Genomic DNA, 19,965 nt, shown 5'->3' with positions numbered 1-19,965 from the left:
ACCTAGCTAATACTGTATCCCACCCTGTCTCTTAGGAAGTCTTGTTCTGGACTTTCTAATTATCCTCCTCCTTCTTTCCAAATTAATTTCTCTCTTCTGTAAATATGCAATATGTTTAGTTCACTTTTCTTGTATGAGCACAGCTGCATAAACAATGCAGTTGAATGAGTTTTGGAAGTAATCTAAATGTCATGTATAAAAGCATTTCCTGCGTATGGGCAAGTACCCATCCAACCAGCAGAAAGCAGTTAAGCATTTTTTAAAATATCAGTTTGAAATGGACCTGATTATCAGCTATGAGACAGAAATAATAGCTTCGCCCAGAAGATACTATATATTAGGTAAATATCCTGATATAGTTACTAAGAGAACCTGTTGAATCAGACCAATAGGTCATATAATCCAGTATACATATTGCCTTGCTCATACTTCTTTTTAATGTTCTTGAAGAGGACACTTTTCTTTTTAAGAAAACGCCACCAACCTGGATTGGGATCTGTGTTAATTTTCTGCCAAATATTTATTTTTCCCCAACTAGTTGATCCTGAAGGAGGGGGGAAAAGTCAAAATAAAAGTGGTCAGTTTAAGCAGATTTTTTAAAAAAGGTGTGATTTATGTAATATGTAGTTTGACCTTGAGTTACCATATATAAGTGACCTGTCTCACTTTGGGCATTAGACCAGTCAGAAAAGATCTGGTCAATTGACCAGTCAACTATTGGTCATGGATTTTTAATGTGTTCATTTTGTTAGAACACAAATACGACACTTTCAACATCAACAGGTTTGAGCATATGCTAATTGCAAAAATGCAGGGCAGTTAAGAGTCTCCCTTTTCCTTGCATATCTTTACAATGTCCAAAACACAAAGTTCAGTTCTGTGACTGATGGGGAGCTTCTGGATTGCAAAGTGGACAATGTCTTGGGTGGGGAGATATAAACACTTGGGAAATTACATAGAATAATACATACATTTTTGTCTTCTGTTCTCTTCATTTCCGAACTTTTGAAGATATATTGAACTCTTATATTGAACAACTGCCACCGTTGGAAACAGACATTCCTTTGTTGCACCAAGAATCTTGCCTAGTGACCTAAGATGATGCAGGCTATGCTATAATGAAATTCTTTTTCCAAGTAATGATATACATTGCAATTGTATGTGACTTTTGTGTGAACGTGGTACATGACTGAATCAAATAATGATCACCCGATACTTGGCTCATCTGGTTGCTGTCTGGCTTTGTATCACTTTTTCTTGTCAAAAGATGATATAGTATTGCTTCTGAAAGTATAAATTATTTATTTTAATGAGAGGCAAATGTCATGTTAATGAAGCTGTGACTTCCGAATCCTCCAGTAATAAATTATTCCTTCCAGCGCTTTCCCAAAGACACACAGTCATGTGTGCTGATTATGCATTTAGGGTAAGGACAGCTATTTCCGAACTCTGCCTTAGATGTTTGCATTCATGCTGGAATGTTTGTCAAAGTATTTAATAAGTTTCGTGATTTTCCAGGCTGGGAGGCTCTTGTGCATAATGTCTGCACTTAAAAACCCCCACACAAAATAGGCAAGGAGATAAAAAATATAAATTAGCCCACAAATGAAGCTGGAACAAAGCTTGAACAAAATGTGGCATAAGCTTGAATGAAATATGTTCTTGAATAGAGGGAAATGGTTCCCCACCCCATAAGGTCCTTCAATTCTGTAAATCAACCCTTTCCCTCCTTCTACTCTGTTCCACTGAAACTAGTTGACACAAATTTCAATTATGTAGATAAGCCGAAGTTCTGGGCCAATGATGCACCTTCATGACATGAAAAGAACATTGCCTTCACTAGCTTGGAAGTCTGTCTGTCTTTCTTGTTTGAATGTTTGTTTGCTATGATGATAGCAAAGCCTGATGCCCTTCCAGGGGTTAGGATAAATGCATGTACAGTGGTACCTCGAGTTACATACGCTTCAGGTTACATACGCTTCAGGTTACGGACTCTGCTAACCCAGAAATAGTACCTCAGGTTAAGAATTTTGCTTCAGGATGAGAACAGAAATTGTGCTCCAGCGGCGTGGCGGCAGCGAGAGGCCCCATTAGCTAAAGTGGTGCTTCAGGTTAAGAACAGTTTCAGTTTAAAAACGGACCTCCGGAACGAATTAAGTTCTTAAACTGAGGTACCACTGTATCTTAAAAGGGCAATATGTACATGGACTGAAATATGTACATTTGACCTAAAGCAGTGAGCTCAATTAATTTTTATAAATTGTTGTTATAAAAATCAGTTCTTTCATATCAAATGATCATAGATTGGACACAAAGTTCACACAGGCCAGTGGGAGCATCTCTTGAACAGAATTTCACTCATGGGATGAACCTGCTGGTAAAAGGAGGAAGTAGGATTTGGTTACTTCCCCTCCCAGTGTGGCCCTCTGCCCCACCTCCTACACTTTTGTGAAGGGTTCCTTAACCCTACAGTGAATTGGCAAGTGGAGATACAGCAAAAGTCACTCCTCACCTGCCTACAGAACTCCTTTGCTAAATCAAGAACCTTCCATTAATGGAAGGAGCCTTTCCATCTACAGAGGTGGTCAGGCTCCGACCCATAGTATTTCGTAAGGATGTGATGCAGGAATAGGTTTTATTAATCAGATCCCAATCTCCTCATCGACATTAAAGAAATTCATGGCTAATGCATTTATTAAGACTGATTAACAACAAAAGCTGTATAGAAGCTCCACACTGAAAAGAAATATAAGTCTGAATACCGGATGTGAGTGCACAGGCAACCTGGGAACACCATGCTCTTCAATCCCTTCTTGAAAGCTTCCTAAGAGCTTCCATTAGCCACTACTGGGGACAGGTTGATATAACAAATGGACTTTTAGACTGATATGTCAGGACTCTTCTACAAAATCAGCCCTCTCCCACCATATATTGAATCTATGTTTGACCATTTTAAAATTAATATATATATAATGTTAATACGTGAGACTTACTTAAGTCTTGCGGGGGAGCCAGTCTAATTCTTCACTTCTGTGCATGCGTATTTAGGACTGAGCTACCTTGGATTTAGGGTGGTGCAGGCAGTTCCCCTGCATAGGGCGCCAAGCTATGAGAAGATCCATTTTGGGCACCAATTTCTGGCCTCACTCAGGGTGCCATATTACCAAAGATTACCAAAGTCTGTTCCTGGACTGAGTCAGTTAATGCAGTGTAGCCCAGAATTAGGCTCTAAATCCATATCTAGAGGATTCGACAGAACTTCTAGATCATGCACTCAGTGGCGTAGCGTGGGTTATCAGCACCCGGGGCAAGGCAAGTAATTTGCGCCCCCTAACCCGTGGATTTGCGCCCCCTAACCCGTGGATTTCCCTAACCCCCAGATGTTGCACCCGGTGCGGCCGGCGCCCCCTGCACCCCCCACGCTACGCCACTGCATGCACTCACCAGGTCATAAGCGGTATATACTGTCCCAACACTTGGACACTATCACCCCTCTTACTGTGATGCTCTCCATAGTCATTGGGTTATGTATTCAGAGCATAAAAACCCTGAAAAATAAACACAGTTATTTTAATCTACACAACCTCACTGGGTCAGTGCCTGCTGTGGTTTCCTTTGGGCTGCACATATATGCAGCAAAACAGATGCATGACAGGGGTGCCAACTTGAATAAAATATTGGGGGGGGCAGGTAAGCCCCACCCCACATAATTTATCACAAGACACAGCACATGCACATCATTTGAATGGCATTGCCTGTCAACTCGGGGGGAACGACTGGCTCCCTCAAATATTTTATTGTGGGGGCCGAAGGGACCTCGGCCCCTAGGAGTTGGTTCCTATGATGCATGATAATTGTACATTCATGCAAAATCCTACACGGAATAAACTTCATTTGTATTGTATTGGAAATTTGCTGTGTGTGGTGTCTCTCAAATATCCTTCAGAGTTTTCTTATTTTGAAGCTCATTTATATGATCTCTTGGATTGTTATGAAAAACGAGACAATGCCATTTAACAGCACATACGCTCAGAAGGAGTTATTTGTAGAAATACTTCTAGCTTTTTAACAACTCCTACTGAAACATTTAAAAATCATTATTTTTGCTCTGGCAAACAGCTTTAATAACAGACGCCAACATAGTTTTTACAGTTCGAATGCTATAATTTTGCAAGCTTTGCCACCGACAGATTAAAATATTTGCGTACAGTTTGGCTACCTGTTTAGTGCTGTAGGGTAAACACATCGTTAGATATGAGGATGTGAATTGAACAGAAGTGCTCTTCAGCAGGCCTGCTACATACAATCTGCCACATTCACATGTTAGCAGCAAACTGATCTCTATGGTTTAAAAAGCTATCTTCTAAATGCAAGGTAAATGCCTTCTGATATGTCGGATAACCTCTAGGTCCCATTCAGCCCTCTCTCCCCCCTCCAGCCCATTACAATTGCTGTGCCCATGAAGATTGTTATTGAGCAGAGTGTACTCTGCTCTCCCCTTCAGCATTTCCATTACTGAGTTGTGTTAAGCAGGTAAAAGTGGGGAAACAATCACAAGTTAGAGCAAAAACAAGCTGGCAGAATGATGGACATTTGAGAAAAGAAGCCACTGGCATATGATAGGGATGCAGGACTGAGGGAATATTTAGCTCTCATTTATAGGTGAATCTCTCAAAGTCACACTTTCTGAAACAATATGCAGACCAAAACACAGCTATCCTTCAAAATTAACACCGATCTGAATTTTGTGATGCAGTTGTCCAACCAAATAAGGTTTACAAAAATGCCTACTTTAGGGGGAAGTGTACATAAATATGAACAATTAGTGAAAGTAACATACACAAATGCATTAGGGAAATTGCTTGCAAAAGTATGTATGTATGTATGTATGTAGTAATAATAATAATAATAATAATAATAATAATAATAATATATTTATACCCCTCCCATCTGGCTGAGTTTCCCCAGCCACTCTGGGTGGCTCCCAATCGAGTGTTAAAAACAATACAGCATTAAATATTAAAAACTTCCCTAAACAGGGCTGCCTTCAGATGTCTTTTAAAAACAGGATAGCTCCTTATTTCCTTGACATCTGATGGGAGGGCGTCCCACAGAGCGGGTGCCACTACTGAGAAGGCCCTCTGCCTGGTTCCCTGTAACTTCACTTCAAACAGTGAGGGAACCACCAGAAAGCCCTTGGCACTGGACCTCAGTGTCCGGGCAGAATGATAGGGGTGGAGTCGCTCCTTCAGGTAATCAAGACTGCATACGAAAATGTGATTATTAGGAGAAAACACACTAAGATGCTGATGAATTTTCATAATGAATATTTAAAACACACACACACAAATTGCTGCAGTAATGTGGAGAATTGAATTAAAGATCAGAAAAATGAGAAACTGAATTAACCAAAACTAACAGATCCCTGCATCTCCAGTGCTAAGCATCTCTTTAATCTTGACGCCTAGAGTCTCTTCCCACCCACCTCTCAGAGTTCTAAAGCAGGACTTCCATGACTAGGTTCTTTACAGAAGGGATGGAGAATGTTTGGCCCTCCAGATTTGTTGTACTACAATTCCCATCATTCCTCATCATTGTACATGCTGCCTGGGGAGTTCAATAACATTTGGCGGGCCAAAGGTCAGCCATTCCTACTTCAGATCTTTTAAGTTAAAGCCCTGTGTCTCTTCCCTTCTAGGAACTAGATCTTTGTTTCTGAGTATTGCATGCATTTTAATACATCACAGAAAAAAAGAATGGCCAGTCACCCAGAATATTGCTCTTATTAGCCGGTACTGCATACATGCTATGATATGTGTCACCCTGCCACTTATTACATCTAGTGTTAACTAAGATAAATGTTGGCACTCGCTGACCAGAAGCAAGTTAATTCTGGCATCTTGTCCAAAATGTATGTCTGATGGTGCTTGAGCTACAGTACAAGGAAGAAATATCTATATAGGATATCGGCATATAAGTAGACATTCTAAGAGGTACAAAATAAATTCAGACAATAACAGACTCATCAGACACTGCACTAACAAATAATTGTTTAGCATGTAGCATAATGACGGCAATATTGAACCTTTTGGATTTGTTAGGTGGCTGAGCTGAGCACGTCACTTCAGTAGAGCTCTGGTGCATTAGTTTGATGTAGGTGGAAAGGAATTAAGACCTTCTCCAGGGCATCCTAAAGGCAAGGCACCTGTGTTTGCTCCTAATGTCAGGTACAAACCTTTGTAAGTGGAAGCATTCCAAATATCAGTCACCAAGAGCAAGACAGACTTGCCCATTTCCCACTCCACATGCCTACAGCGCAACCATGCTTATCTGTAGTATCCAGGTGCCTACTCACAAATCAATTTAGATGAATGATCTGCTAAATTTCCTTTGCTTTCTTCTCCATCACTGACATGCTTAGTTATAGCACCCCACAGAGTATAATTGTTGGATAACAGAAGAACTATTAAAATGATATTATATTCGAAACCATTTATGAAATAATTGAGTCAATTGTGAATTAAATTATTGTCAGTTGGATAAAATCAACCGCCCATCTATATTATATCCTTATTAAGAGCACACGAATGGTTGGAGTCTGCTAGAGAGACAACATGCATTCCATAAATACACCATAGGTGAACTAGTTTAGCCGTTTGTCCTAGTAAGACCCTAAGCTGGTTCACTGCACAGCTGTCAGTTAGCTCAGATCCTAAAAAGGTACATTATATAGAAGATGTTTTCCATGCTGACATAAATGGATTTTTGGTGGGAGGATAAAACATTTCAACATTGCAAATATATATTTGTGTCATTCATTCCTTTAGCTAGTTATTAAATCTGACTCAAATTCTAAGGAGTATTCCATAACTTTGCTGTAACTAAGCATTTAAATCAATCATTTATATTCTTGAAAGCTAGAAGAAAGTCAAAACCAACTTATATATATATGAAATGGATTCTGTTTCAAAGCTGTTCTTTTTGCCAAGAGGGCATCTTAGAGCCTAAAGTTGTCCCAGTTTGTACAAGTGTCTGTTTATATAATCTGAAACACTGTTTTGATTCTGTGTACTTAACCTAAACAGGTCCAACTACATCCCACCATTACAAAGTTTGAAGTCTTAAAAGTTAATAAAATAGGAACTGTCTGTCCAAACTTTCTGAAAGCTGCATGAATTATCTACATGTTGGAGATGATAGACAGCCACATTTCAGACAGATGCATTGCGAAATGTCTAACATGCAGTAGTTCAAAGGATTTCCTTGTGGGGGCAAAATTTGGCTGTTTATACAAGTGACTATAGACATGTTTGTGGCTGGAGCACCTTTGTGTGTGTGCGCACATTAGAGAGGCTGTTGAGGTTACGGGAAATTGCTGGAGAGAAGACTGTAACTACCTTAATATGGCATGTGATTTTTTCAGGCAACAATATACTTCATAAGATGGAGATGTTGCTCTAACAAGCCAGAATAAAATGACCAAGTAGGTGTTTGTATCATTTTGACAGGGATTAATTTGTGCATAACAACAGACAAAAATACAATCCCACAATATCCTAAATAGAGGCGGAGGAAATGGGTGCGGTGGGGGTGGTGCGCCCCAGGTGTCACCACTGAAGGGGGTGACAAAATGCTGGGTGGCACTCACCATGGGGCCTGCAACACACCCGAGCCACGCGTCTCTTCTGGGAGTGATGCGGTGGCTTGGGCACCCACAGGCTCCACGCTGACCCAAACAGTCTGCCTGCCACCTGCCCCTCAGTGGAGTTCGTAACCCAAGGTGTTTGTAACCCAAGGTACCGCTGTACTACTAAAGTATGTAATTCTTGTAAATCATCTGAAGTGTCAGTCAGTGGGGAATTTAGGGGTACTCTCCAGATGCATATACAGTGTTACCTCAGGTTACAGACGCTTCAGGTTACAGACTCCGCTAACCCAGAAATAGTACCTCGGGTTAAGAACTTTGCTTCAGGATGAGAACAGAAATTGTGCAGCGACGCCGCAGCAGCAGCGGGAGGCCCCATTAGCTAAAATGGTGCTTCAGGTTAAGAACAGTTTCAGGTTAAGAACGGACCTCCAGAATGAATTAAGTTCTTAATCCCAGGTACCACTGTACAGTGGTACTGTACTTGACCACCTTAGCTACAAATTCTGCAAACTTCCTGCTAGCTGTTTATTATTCATATACTGTATATGTAGCAAATTTAGCAAACACAGTCCTTGGCTGTGTGTTTCATTAATCTTGAAAATTAGTGCTATGGATTCACTAAAACAAATAAATAAATAAATAAATAATCCAATTTTAGAATCAGGGAAATGGAAAGTTAAGAGATGTTGATTTTCCCAGCTGGACAATCTTTCTAAGTCTGGGAGGCAAAAAACAAGAAATAGAAACAGAAAATAAGTAATCAGCTTTTAATAAACATGTTCTTTCACTGAGATATATAGGTAAAAGGTAAAGGTAAAGGTACCCCTCTAGGGTTGTGTGCTCATCTCGCTCTAGAGGCCGTGAGCCGGCGCTGTCCGAAGACACTTCCGGGTCACGTGGCTAGCGTGACGAAGCTGCAGCTGGCGAGCCAGCACCAGCGCAGCACACGGAAATGCCGTTTACCTTCCCGCTATAAAGCGGTCCCTATTTATCTACTTGCACTTAAGAGTGCTTTTGAACTGCTAGGTGGGCAGGAGTTGGGACCGAACGACAGGAGCTCACCCCACCGCGGGGATTCGAACCGCTGACCATACGATCAGCAAGTCCTAGGTTTTACCCACAGCGCCACCCGCGTCCCTGAGATATATAGGTATGGAACACCAAATTGTTTCAGTAACTTTTGTTTCCAAGATACATGTAGATGGATGGTGTCAGACAAGTGTTTAGGAAACTGAGCTCAACTTTTTCCATAGATATGCTTGGGTCTTGGGATACTGGCTTGGGGCTTGACTAAACTCCTCATAGATATCTGTGGATTAGATTATGCCTAACTGCTCAGTATTCAAGTGCTAAATAATGATTACACAGATATCATTGGTTCAATAGGCCAATTCAGCAAGTTTGAAAACTGACCAGATCAGACCTGCTTCACTTTCATAGGCTCTTCAGATGCTGTTGGACTACAACACCCATCATCACTGCCTTTGGCTGTGCTTTCTTGGCCCAATGGGAGTTAGAACTCATCAACATCTGGGGGCCACCTGAGTTTCTAAAGCATGAATATGACCTTTAGGAAACATAAAGGACTTTTATTCTCAAAATAGATTTTGCTTTCATTGAACCCTATAGTGCACATTTCAAATTAAATTAACTCATGCACATCAGCAGAGTCTCTGTTGCTCCCCACCACCACCACCACCAAAGTGGAGACATAGGTAGACACAGAATTATAGTCTATTTATTTGAAAGAAACTCTGGACTCAGAGAAGGTCAGGTGTTGATATTAATGGATCTCACTTAGTCATGGTCATTCATTTTAATGGGTCTGCTGAGTAAAGCTTAGTTGACTACCACCCTGTATAGTAAACGTTGGACCCCACCACCCTTCTTTCTCTGTGCAAAAACTATTCCACCTTGCAAAACAATATTTCTATCGACATCAGATGAGAAAAAGCATAAAGAGCCAGCAATGCCGTTGGCACTGTGCATTTCTGTATAAATGGATGGCAGTCGGAAACAAAACCTTTCCCTTTCTCAGAAAGGCTACTGGATTGCGGATGAGTCCCCCTGCTTGGAATGTTTCATTTCAGAGAGGAGATCAAGGGGCTGATTTGTAACTTAGCCAGTTTGCACGAGCGCGTGCGTTTGTGCGTGTCCGCAGAAGTCACACGCCGAAGCATAATAACTTAACAGTTGATGCTCAAGGCAAATCTCACCTCTCCCCACCTTTTCCTTTCGTTCCCCATCAAAGCGCTCGATCCACCCTTGGAGTGAACGCCCTGCCCTGCCTGCTCCCCAAGGTGACGGATTCAGCCGCGCGATTGGAGGCGGCATTTTTCAGAAGTCGTGCAAAAACCGGGAAGTGAGAAAGGCGGAGGGGTAGGGGAAAGAGGCGCGCTCTTCATCAGCCAGGTAGGCAGCAGCAGCAGCAGCAGCAGCAGCGTCCCCTATGCCCGGGATTCCGAATGGTCCGCTCCAGCTGAGGAGGGAAAGCGAATGGGCCGTCTGAGGGAGCCGCGCTGTGCTCCTTTCCCCCTGCGTTCTCGCTGTGGCGCCGGGCTGCGGGATCCAGCTGCTGCTGCTGCGAGGGAAAGAGAGGGCGAGCGGGGGAAAAGGCGAGCGCGCGCGCCCTGAGCTGCTGTTCTCCCCCCTTCTTCCACCTGCCCTTAGGGAAGCACTTCGGACTCTGGGACCACCGGTGCCACAGCCGCTCGCCGCTGCCACTGGACCTCCTCCTGCTGCTGCTTTTGAGGGGGGGGCACACTGTAGGAATGCCCGACAGTGCCGGTGAGGGGAGCCAACCCGCGTCCCAGGTGGCTGCCGCTTTGGGGCTGCCGCTCGCTCATTAGCCGCCCCCCCCCCCCGCGCCCTGGCTTTGGAGCTGGCCGCTCCGGTCCTCTTTTGGGGGGCGCGCTTTTTCTCTCTCGCTTCCCTCAGTTCGGCTTGGGCTTGAGGGGGTTGGAATTGCGGACGCCGGAGGAGGACGAGGCAGGCGGCTGCTTCCCGCGCTGCCCGGTGGGGGTTTCTCCGCCGCGTCCCTCCGCCGGCTTTCTTTCTTTCTTTCTTCTTCTTCTCCTTCATCTTCCGCGTCATCTGCTGCTTCGCTCGCACCGAGGGAAGAGAGCGGGCAGCTTTTGTCATGCCAGCGGGGCCGAGGGAAGCGGCTCTCGGACTGCAGGACCAGTGAGAGGAAGTGCCCGCGTGTCTCTCTCTCTCTCCCCCCCCCCCCACTCCTCCCCGACCATGACAGCCATGAAGGAGCAGCAGCAGGCGCCACCGAACCCGGGCAGCCGGGGGAGCCAGGCTGCCCAGCAAGACCAGGTAGGACTTGGCAGCAACTCCGCCGCCTCAGCCCGGGCGGGGGTCTGGGGTGTGTGTGTGTGTGTGTGTGTGCTTTCCTGTGGGGGGGGGCGGCTTTCGTCCACCATTTCCTGCCCATTGAGGACTAGCATGGCAGCCCAAGTTGTGGCAAATAATTGGGGGGAGGAAGAAGAAACAGAGATGAGAGTCCGCTTTGGCGCGCGAGCATCAGCGTCCAGGAAGGCACAATATGGGGCCAGGTGCTGTTGCTTCTGCTGCTGCCGCCTCTTTCCCTGGAAAAGAAGACTTTCCCACTTGGCGGAGACTGTGGCTTATGCGTGCGGAAAGGATCCTTTCAGCCAGGCTGCAAGTGATGGGGGGGGGGGATTGGCGGGCAATGGCTGGGGGAAGGAGGTGAGGTGGGTGGGGTGGGAAAGGGAGCCATGGCCTGAGAGGGGAGCAAGGGAACCTGAGTGCATCTCCCTCTTTGGCAGGCAAAGTACTAAAGGGAGCCCTGCTTTTAGATGCATCTAATAACAGTACAGCCCACTGACCTTTATGGGTCAGAGAAGATTTGGTGGGGGAGGGGAGGGGGCAGTCAAAGGGAAACAGAAGGCTTTTGGCTTCGATGGAGAGAAGGGAAAAGATGCAGAGGTCTGAAGACAAGAGTCCAGTGTTGTGCTCCTCTTTGGAAAAGACTATCGGATGAAGTAATAGGTGTGTGCAAGAGAGAGATGATATGGCTGTACAGGTGCAGAGGGGAGGAGAAGGCACAGCACTAGGAAATTCAGGGAGATGAGGAAGAATGCAGACCATCATATTCAGAGCCTTCTGTTGTCATCCTAAGGAATGTTTGCTGTTCTCCCTTGGTTTTTCTGTCTTTGGTTGTGGGCTTTTTTCTCTCCGCAAGTTGCACTAAACAAAGACAGCAAATAGAAAATGTGCAGGCTTTTTATAGATGTGTTGTGTTTACATCAATTAATGGCCCTCAGAAGAGGCTGCCAGCTATCAGGTCACTGGTTAATAGTGGCATTCTAGAGAGGAGAAAAGGCTGGCTGGTGTTACCAGAGATGGTGCTGTGCGCTCAGTATAGACACAAGGAATCTGTGAAATTCTCTCTGCTTGTCAGTTACTCTGTTGCCAGAAGCAGGGATGAAAGGAGTGAAATAAACTGGTGTGTGTAGAGAGAGATTTGGGAGTGAGATGCAAAAACTTGTGCCAGCCCAATACCCACAACAAGAAACAGAAGGAAAATGTTATTGATTCTCTAGAGCTCCGTTTGGGGCTTTCATCATTGGTGCTTGTCCTTTGCTCCCAGTTAACACTTGCAAAAGTATTCACTGGCATGCTACAGAGATACTGTAGTGGTATTATTTTTTTTTACTAAACAAAGCAATTACAAAGTACTCAGTTGTCAAAACTGTACTTCAAATCATGACTTCTAACATACATATTTATCTCTCCCCCCCCCCCTTTTCTGGGATGCTTCATGTTTATACAGTATTAGTAAATCTTACTGCCTGCAGCACTAAGATGTCTCTACCATTTTTAAGGTGGAAAGGAGCAATTTGGAGCAATTTGCTTCTGAAGTGTAAAGTGTGGTCAAGATGGGAATGTCTTTTTACAGATATATCCTTTCAAGTATTCACATATCTTAGGTTTCATTACAGTAAGCAGCTGTATCTTACAGTAGCTCACGAATCACAGAAACTGTTTCATTAGCTGTCAATTTTCCTGTGAGTTCTCCATGCACCCCCCCCACTTCTTTTCATTAACCCATGACACTACCTCGAAAGGCACTGCAGAGTTTGAGAAAGTGGGAGGAACAGGGGAGCTAAGCAAAACATATTGGAGATTGACAAAGGCACATCTGCTCTAAGCCATGTATGGCTAATAATGACAAGTACAATGAATGTTTTTCACAAACATATTTCAACTTGCAATAAGATTTTCCCCCCATTGTCTTTGTGAAAACTGTTGGACAAGATTTATATCTCTCTGTCTCTCTCTATAACATTTACTACATATTCAGTATATTTTATAATGTCAGTTTTCTCAGTAGAAGATCTTGCACTGACTACCTATTTAGTTTCTTTTCTGAATTATTCACAAAAAGGTAATGACCAAGTTAGATTTTTAAGTGTGGCCCTCCATCTCAAATTACATGGCATTGTTTTCTGAAACACTAAACTTAATTAGTAAGTTGCAGCTTTGTTGTGAGAAGTCTTTTAATGTTCTGAGTAAAATCGATGCATTAATTAAACTTGTTTGGGAGAGGGTGATTGGGTTATTTCAGTCAGTACTTAATGCTTATGTGGAGGACAGATTCATGTGGCTTTTTGAAATTTTACAGAGTTCTGTATTGAATAAAATATTACTACTTTTGTTCCTTGTAATTAATTTAATTGGGTTTGCAGCCTGTCCTGCTAAAATCTCATCTTACTCACTACTGTCCTTGCATTGCTATGTTGGTCACACTTCCATTTTTCAAGCTAAGCAGCTGTCGCTTTTGCCTAGGCCATGTAGTGACTAATGCCTAGCTGTGGCAGCATTCGGACACAGGTGTCTCAATGCAATGTGAAGGGCTGTAGTTCATAGTACAGCATTTGCAAAAGGTCCAAGCTTCAATCTCTGGTTGGGCTGGAGGAGGGACTCCTGCTTGAATCCCTGGAGAACCACTGCTGGTGAGTGTCAGATAAGATAGAACAATTGCCTGACTTGGTATAAGGCAGCTTCCTATGTATAACATGCATATAACTTTCAGCTTCTGCAGATCAGTAAACACTCACAACTTGATTCCAGTTACTATTTTGCTGGTAAATCCATATACAATGGTACCTCAGGTTACAGACGCTTCAGGTTACAGACTCCGCTAACCCAGAAATAGTACCTCAGGTTAAGAACTTTGCTTCAGGATGAGAACAGAAATCGCATGGCAGCGGTGGCAGTGGGAGGCCCCATTAGCTAAAGTAGAACCTCAGGTTAAGAACAGTTTCAGGTTAAGAACGGGCCTCTGGAACGAATTAAGTTCTTAACCCGAGGTAAAGGTAAAGGTAAAGGTACCCCTGCCCGTACGGGCCAGTCTTGACAGACTCTGGGGTTGTGCGCCCATCTCACTTAAGAGGCCAGGGGCCAGCGCTGTCCGGAGACACTTCCGGGTCACGTGGCCAGCGTGACATCGCTGCTCTGGCAAGCCAGAGCCGCACACGGAAACGCCGTTTACCTTCCCGCTGGTAAGCGGTCCCTATTTATCTACTTGCACCCGGAGGTGCTTTCGAACTGCTAGGTTGGCAGGCGCTGGGACCGAGCAGCGGGAGCGCACCCCGCCGCAGGGATTCGAACCGCCAACCTTTCGATCGGCAAGTCCTAGGCGCTGAGGCTTTAACCCACAGCGCCACCTGCGTCCCATTTAACCCGAGGTACCACTGTATAAACATAAAAACAGCATTGCTTTCTTCTGTATTAGATAGAAATAGGGAGGAAAAATAATATTCACACTGAAATAACCTGCCTAGTTGGTGATATTATTCAGAAAGGTGAAATCGCAAGCAGAACAGTTGAGTTCCTCAAAGGAGTATCTCCCAGGGCTTTGTAGGAGCCAACTCCCTTTGCTCTCCCAGTAAAATATTTTAGGGAGATGCCACCCCAGTAGATGGGCATTGTCATTAAAATAGTGTGTGCATGCCATGTCATGTGACTGATTATGCAGAGTGGGGTTTACCGGCTCCCCCAATATTTTATTCAAGTTGGTACCCCTGCAGGGTAACCCTGCAGGGCTGGGTTAAATATCAGCTATGATTTAAAGTAAATAAATGCAAAATGTAAAGTCCATCACTTTTTATTCCCATAAAAAATATATGCTGATGGAAGACAGATGTTAGACCTGTGCTAGATAACTAACTGAATATATAAAGTCAGTATGTTGTTTCATTAACAAAAGGCTTATTTAGGGCCAAGCTAGACATATAATCTTAGAATTGTAGAGTTGGAAAGGACCATGATGGTCATCTAGTCCAAACCCCCTGCAATGCTGGAATCTTTTGCCCAAGGTGGGATTCAAACCTATAACCCTGTGATCAAGAGTCTCATGCTCTACCAACTGAATTTTTCCAGCAGCCAGAGATCCGTGATGAGGATTTTTGCTGCTACTTTGGAGAGCAGAAAATTATGCTGTGAAAGTAGGTGCTTTTCCAACACCATTTCCATCATTTAAATTGTGCTTTCTCACTCACCAAAGCTGCTGAAGCTATCATTAACTATGCAGGGAAAAACATAAGGTATGTTTCCCCCTGTGAAAGTAATGGCAGCACACTTTAGACTAGGAAAATGGTTAGGCAAGAGAGGTTTAAACACCCATTCCCCATTGCTCTCCAAAGTATCCAAATATAACTTCTTGCTCTTGACATATTTGGAAAACAATAGTTTACACATCTCATGGAAAGTATAGACAAGAACAACTAAAATGATTAAATGACTCAAACACCCAAGTGTAAAGTGATTTGAGATTTTACTTGGGAGCAGGGAAGATGACTAGGGTTTAGTTAGAAACTTGTAGTGATTCATATGATTATCAATGGTAGAGAGAAACTTTCTTGCTCTCACAGGAGCATGAGAACGTGGAATCACTTAGGTACAAATGATTAGATGTCACACAAATTATTGGATGTGACAGGAGTTATGTGATTACATCTCCTGAAAAGAAAAATACAGGCAATATTATTGATTGTATCAGTGGAGTGGGCAGTTTGGATCAGGGCAATGGCACTGGGATTGGTTTAATTTTCCTATACACCATTTTCTTGGTTCAATCCCAAATACTACTTGTTTCCCCTTGCAGCTTGATCCACCAAGTTAGATTTATGCAACCAGACAAGGTTCTCCCTTCTGCATTTGAATTTCACCCCAGGGCTCAAGAAAATTTCTTGGTTTTATTTAGACATGTGACACAATCCTTCCCCAGGTAGTTCCAGTTTCCATATATTTGGGGTTCACAAAATTACTCCTGTCTCTCATACCATGCCAGGCCATTACAGAAGATGAGGTATGTGCACACTTCCTATCTAGTAAACTCCTTCTGCTCAGAGTGATAGTGGGATAAGTGGAGTTGGTGAAGATGAAGGATGTGCACACTCATGCCCCCTTTTCCTGAAATGGCACACACAGATGTGCTCGCAGGCAGAGTAGTTTGGCAAAACTGGCATCTGTTTTGTTCTCTAAATATCCCTTCACATGTCAGTGCTATAAACGTGTGGAATAACTACTCACATATATTTTCTTCAAAATCCACGTTTGCTATGACCACGAAGAACAGAGAGGCAAAACTATAGAATCCCAGCAGGGATTTATCCTTTCATCTGTTAAGAATATAAGAAAATGAAGAAAGAAAAAAAACCATAGGAAAAAAAATCACAAACTGTTGAGGCTCCTGAAATATACTTCCAGGTCACTGTCAAACTCAACTGTTTGTTTTTAGCTATCTGCAGATGTGGCTCAAACGAATGCAAGATTTTCTGGAAAACCATAAGAGCAGGAAAGCATGGCTATTGTCCTCTCCTCTCCCCCACCCTCAAATGAAAGCTGAGGTTCCTAGGATACCACATTCCATGCCAGATTTAATACTAAAAAGATACAGAGAATGCATGTAGAGGTGTGTGTGTGTGTGTGTGTGAGAGAGAGAGAGAGAGAGAGAGAGAGAGAGAGAGAGAGAGAGAGAGAGAAATGCTGAAATTTGAAGAAAACACAAATTTTCTGTCCCCCAATACACCCACACTCTGGCAATACATCCCAGATGTCACAATAATATTTCACATACACAGAAAGTCAGCTCATCCTGTTTTACATCTCCGACTTTAACTGAATTCTTTTTAAAAAACTATAAAATACCTAAATGCTTCTTTCTGAACCTAAATTAACCTTCCTCAAATCTGCTTGAAGAATTCATCAAATGGCATTTATCCGCCTCTCACTTCTAGCAACTTTCCACAATATATCAAACAATAGCCCCTAATGAGCATAAGAGAAACTACAGCCATTCAATATAATGTACCCATGTGGGGTGCTAGTTGATGAATGCTTCTATTTTGCCACAGATGAGAATACTCACATAATCCCTACAGGTATGAACACTGTGAGAGACTAGTTTGTTTACAAAAAAGCAGTTAAGCGGTACCATCTTGTAGAGGTTATTGCTGTTTATGCAAACTATCTGAAGATTAAAAATAAACAAGCATTCAGTTCATTGATACGAGTAATCTATTCTAATGGATCCTAACGATGATATCAAATTTGCATACATTTTATACATATTTAGGCAGATTTCCATAGCATGTGAAATATACCTTGTATGTTCTTTGGCATAGGATTCATTCATGACTCAAGGCTTTCATTCTCTTTCTCCCTTTCTCTCTCTCTCTCTCTCTCTCTCTCTCTCTTTCTCCCTCTCCCTCTCCCTCTCCCTCTCCCTCTCCCTCTCCCTCTCTCTCCCTCCCTCCCTCCACACACACACACACAGTAATTTGTTGATTACAAATATCATATTTTTTAATTTCTTTTTTACAATTCTATCCTGTCTTTCTTTCTTCATGGAACCAATAGAGGCATGTGCAAACAACAAATTTCTGTCTGTCTTTCTATAGAAATTCAGTGTAGTGCTAAGCACATAGCTCCATCAGCACATTTCTGCTTGCCTGATGGAATGATTTGCCCTCTCCTCCCTCCCATATGCTGTTTTAGGGGTTCTCCCAAACTCTCCACCGTGCTTATACTAGCAGAAGTCTTTGCATGGGCTTCCTCTGAGAAGGCTTGTTAGTTGAATCCTGCCTACTGGATGAGGGTTCTCTCCTATGCCCCAATGCTTTGTGGTAGTTTCACACTAAAATGATACCTAGCTTGTTATTACCTTCATGCACTCGTAGTCAAGAGCCTCATAGTCAGTCCCACTGCCGATGTGCTTGCTATTCAAGTGAATAATTTACTAGGTTGAAATGTACTGGATAGCCTGGATATGTCATCAGGCTTCATCAAGTCTGCAACATCTATGATTCCAGAGGCATAATGCCATCCCATGACACTCATAATAATTGCTCTTGCAAGCAGGCCCAAAGGGGCAGGTAGGATAAACCACATGAACCAAAAACCTCATGTCAGAGAACTTACTCCTACAAAATAATTGCATGCAATGAACCCAAAATATTTTAACAGTGTTCAGAACTTTAGATAACCTTTTCTACTTTGTTCAAGAATTCTTTCACAACTGAATCAAAATAAATTACGTAAGAACCTCATTTCTATGGGACTTATGGGATGAAGAATTCTAGTGTTCAGATAAGTATTCAGTTTGACACCAGTACAACTTCACAACCTATGACAACCTACCAAGACTGTTTGGATTAGTACAACTAAACTAAGACTTGTCACCAACAGCTACCATTGTGGGATGAGATCAACTGGTATTAAGCAAAACTGTTGCTCAACACAGAATATGCATAAAAAAGTAGAGAACTAGGTGAGGATATCATAGGGGCAGATCTAGAATGTGTTACCTATATGGCTCCATCCTCTCACTCTCTGCTGTCACAGTTATAACTAAGTTGAAAGGTTTCTGGTTGTGGTGGCACCCTTGTTGACTTCTCTTTTCTGCCACAAATTTCATAGCAGTAGCAGTCATCTCAGTGGTGCCCATTCTCCAGGCAACTGGAAGCTGCAGCTTTATTTCCCATTAACCTTAATGCTGTGTTTTTACAGCTGTGCATTGAGTTATATGGTTGGATAGGTTTGCGTGACAAAGATTTAAATCCATTCATAAACCATTTCTCAGTCACAATCCAAGGGCATTTCAAAATACATTCACAACAAGTTACACTGGTTTAAATCCAGAGTAACGCTTCTACAAATGGAAGGGGATATGAACCAGCAAACACTCCTGCACATTGGAAGAGAAGGGGATTCAATTTCTGTCAATCTCCCCTTCCCCTGCAGACTCTTGCACTGTTCTGGAGGAGCTTCCAATCCTTTAGAACACATTTTCAGGTGGGTATGTGGGCTTTTTGGGGGGCAAAAAATCCCTTTCCCCCTTAAATACATACAAACATAAAAAGAGCTCTGCTAGATCTAAATTTGAATCTTAACCTTAATTATGATCTTCGCTTTGAACCCCCCTCCCATGTTCATCAATATACCAACACTTTATATTGTTTCATTAGTAACCTAAGAGGAAAAATAACTATTACTTAATCTAAGAACAACCACAAGGGCTCCTGGTTAGGTGTTTGGCTATGTGTGTTGATTGTTATGTTAACTCTGTTCTATCTTGTTTCCCCTTTGTTATTGTTTTAGTTTAAACCAATTCACAAACCAAGACCATTGACTACTAATAATGAACCATGTGTCATAGACATTGCTGCAAAATTATTGTGCTATTTTTGTGATATACAAATGACATGTGAAAACTTTTTCTATTTTTTGTACCGTTTATTATCCCTTACCTACCCCATGATCTTCATTTATAAAACTCAATAAAAATTTTTTCAAAAAGAAAAAGAGCTCTGGTAGATTTGACCAGAGGCCTATTTATATAAAACAAATAATCTATTAAATGCAAACATGCACACAAAAAACACAAAAATATTAATTAATCTTATTTAATAATACTGTATCTAATAACTTTTTTGTATTATTCACTAGGAATTAATCTTGAGCTGCTTGGTAACACAGAAACTTGACATTTTATAATATGTACTTGATGTTGAGGGTTGTTGTTGCTGCTGCTGCTGCTGTTTGCTTCTTAGCAAGCCTGCATGATTGAATACTGCATGTACCACTTTGCCTGATTCAATACTTTCACTACTGTGTGTAACAATTCAGCTTGGTTAACAATTGCCTTAGGAACTGTTTCTATGTGGTTGGCTTGATTCTATTTTATATTTGCATATGCTTGAAACAAGAAGCAATATTCCAGTACATAAGCAAAACTGTATTTGCATTCCTCCTTCCCACCCGCTGTATTTTCTATCTTACTG

At 42.5% G+C, this 19,965-nt stretch overlaps 1 protein-coding gene across 3 annotated transcripts in view; it reads left to right on the top strand.

The window, feature by feature from the left end:
• Positions 1-19,965, top strand: part of DPP10 (dipeptidyl peptidase like 10) — a 603,190-nt gene that overhangs the window by 336,571 nt on the left and 246,654 nt on the right. The window contains exon 1 of one of the 3 annotated variants that reach the window (XM_079993429.1): positions 10,024-10,969. The exons of 1 other annotated variant lie outside the window; for it this stretch is intronic. In XM_079993429.1, the coding sequence (XP_079849555.1) occupies positions 10,892-10,969 (78 nt within the window). In that variant the 5' untranslated portion in view covers positions 10,024-10,891. Of the gene's footprint in view, positions 1-10,023; positions 10,970-11,187; positions 11,209-19,965 lie in introns of those variants that run through there. One more of the 3 variants, XM_079993431.1, reaches the window with a different exon arrangement.

Source organism: Podarcis cretensis (genome assembly GCF_951804945.1).
Source record: "Podarcis cretensis genome assembly, chromosome: 1".
NCBI lineage: Eukaryota > Metazoa > Chordata > Lepidosauria > Squamata > Lacertidae > Podarcis > Podarcis cretensis.
The sequence above is the reverse complement of the archived record's forward strand: the minus strand, read 5'-3'. Positions and strand labels throughout refer to the sequence as shown.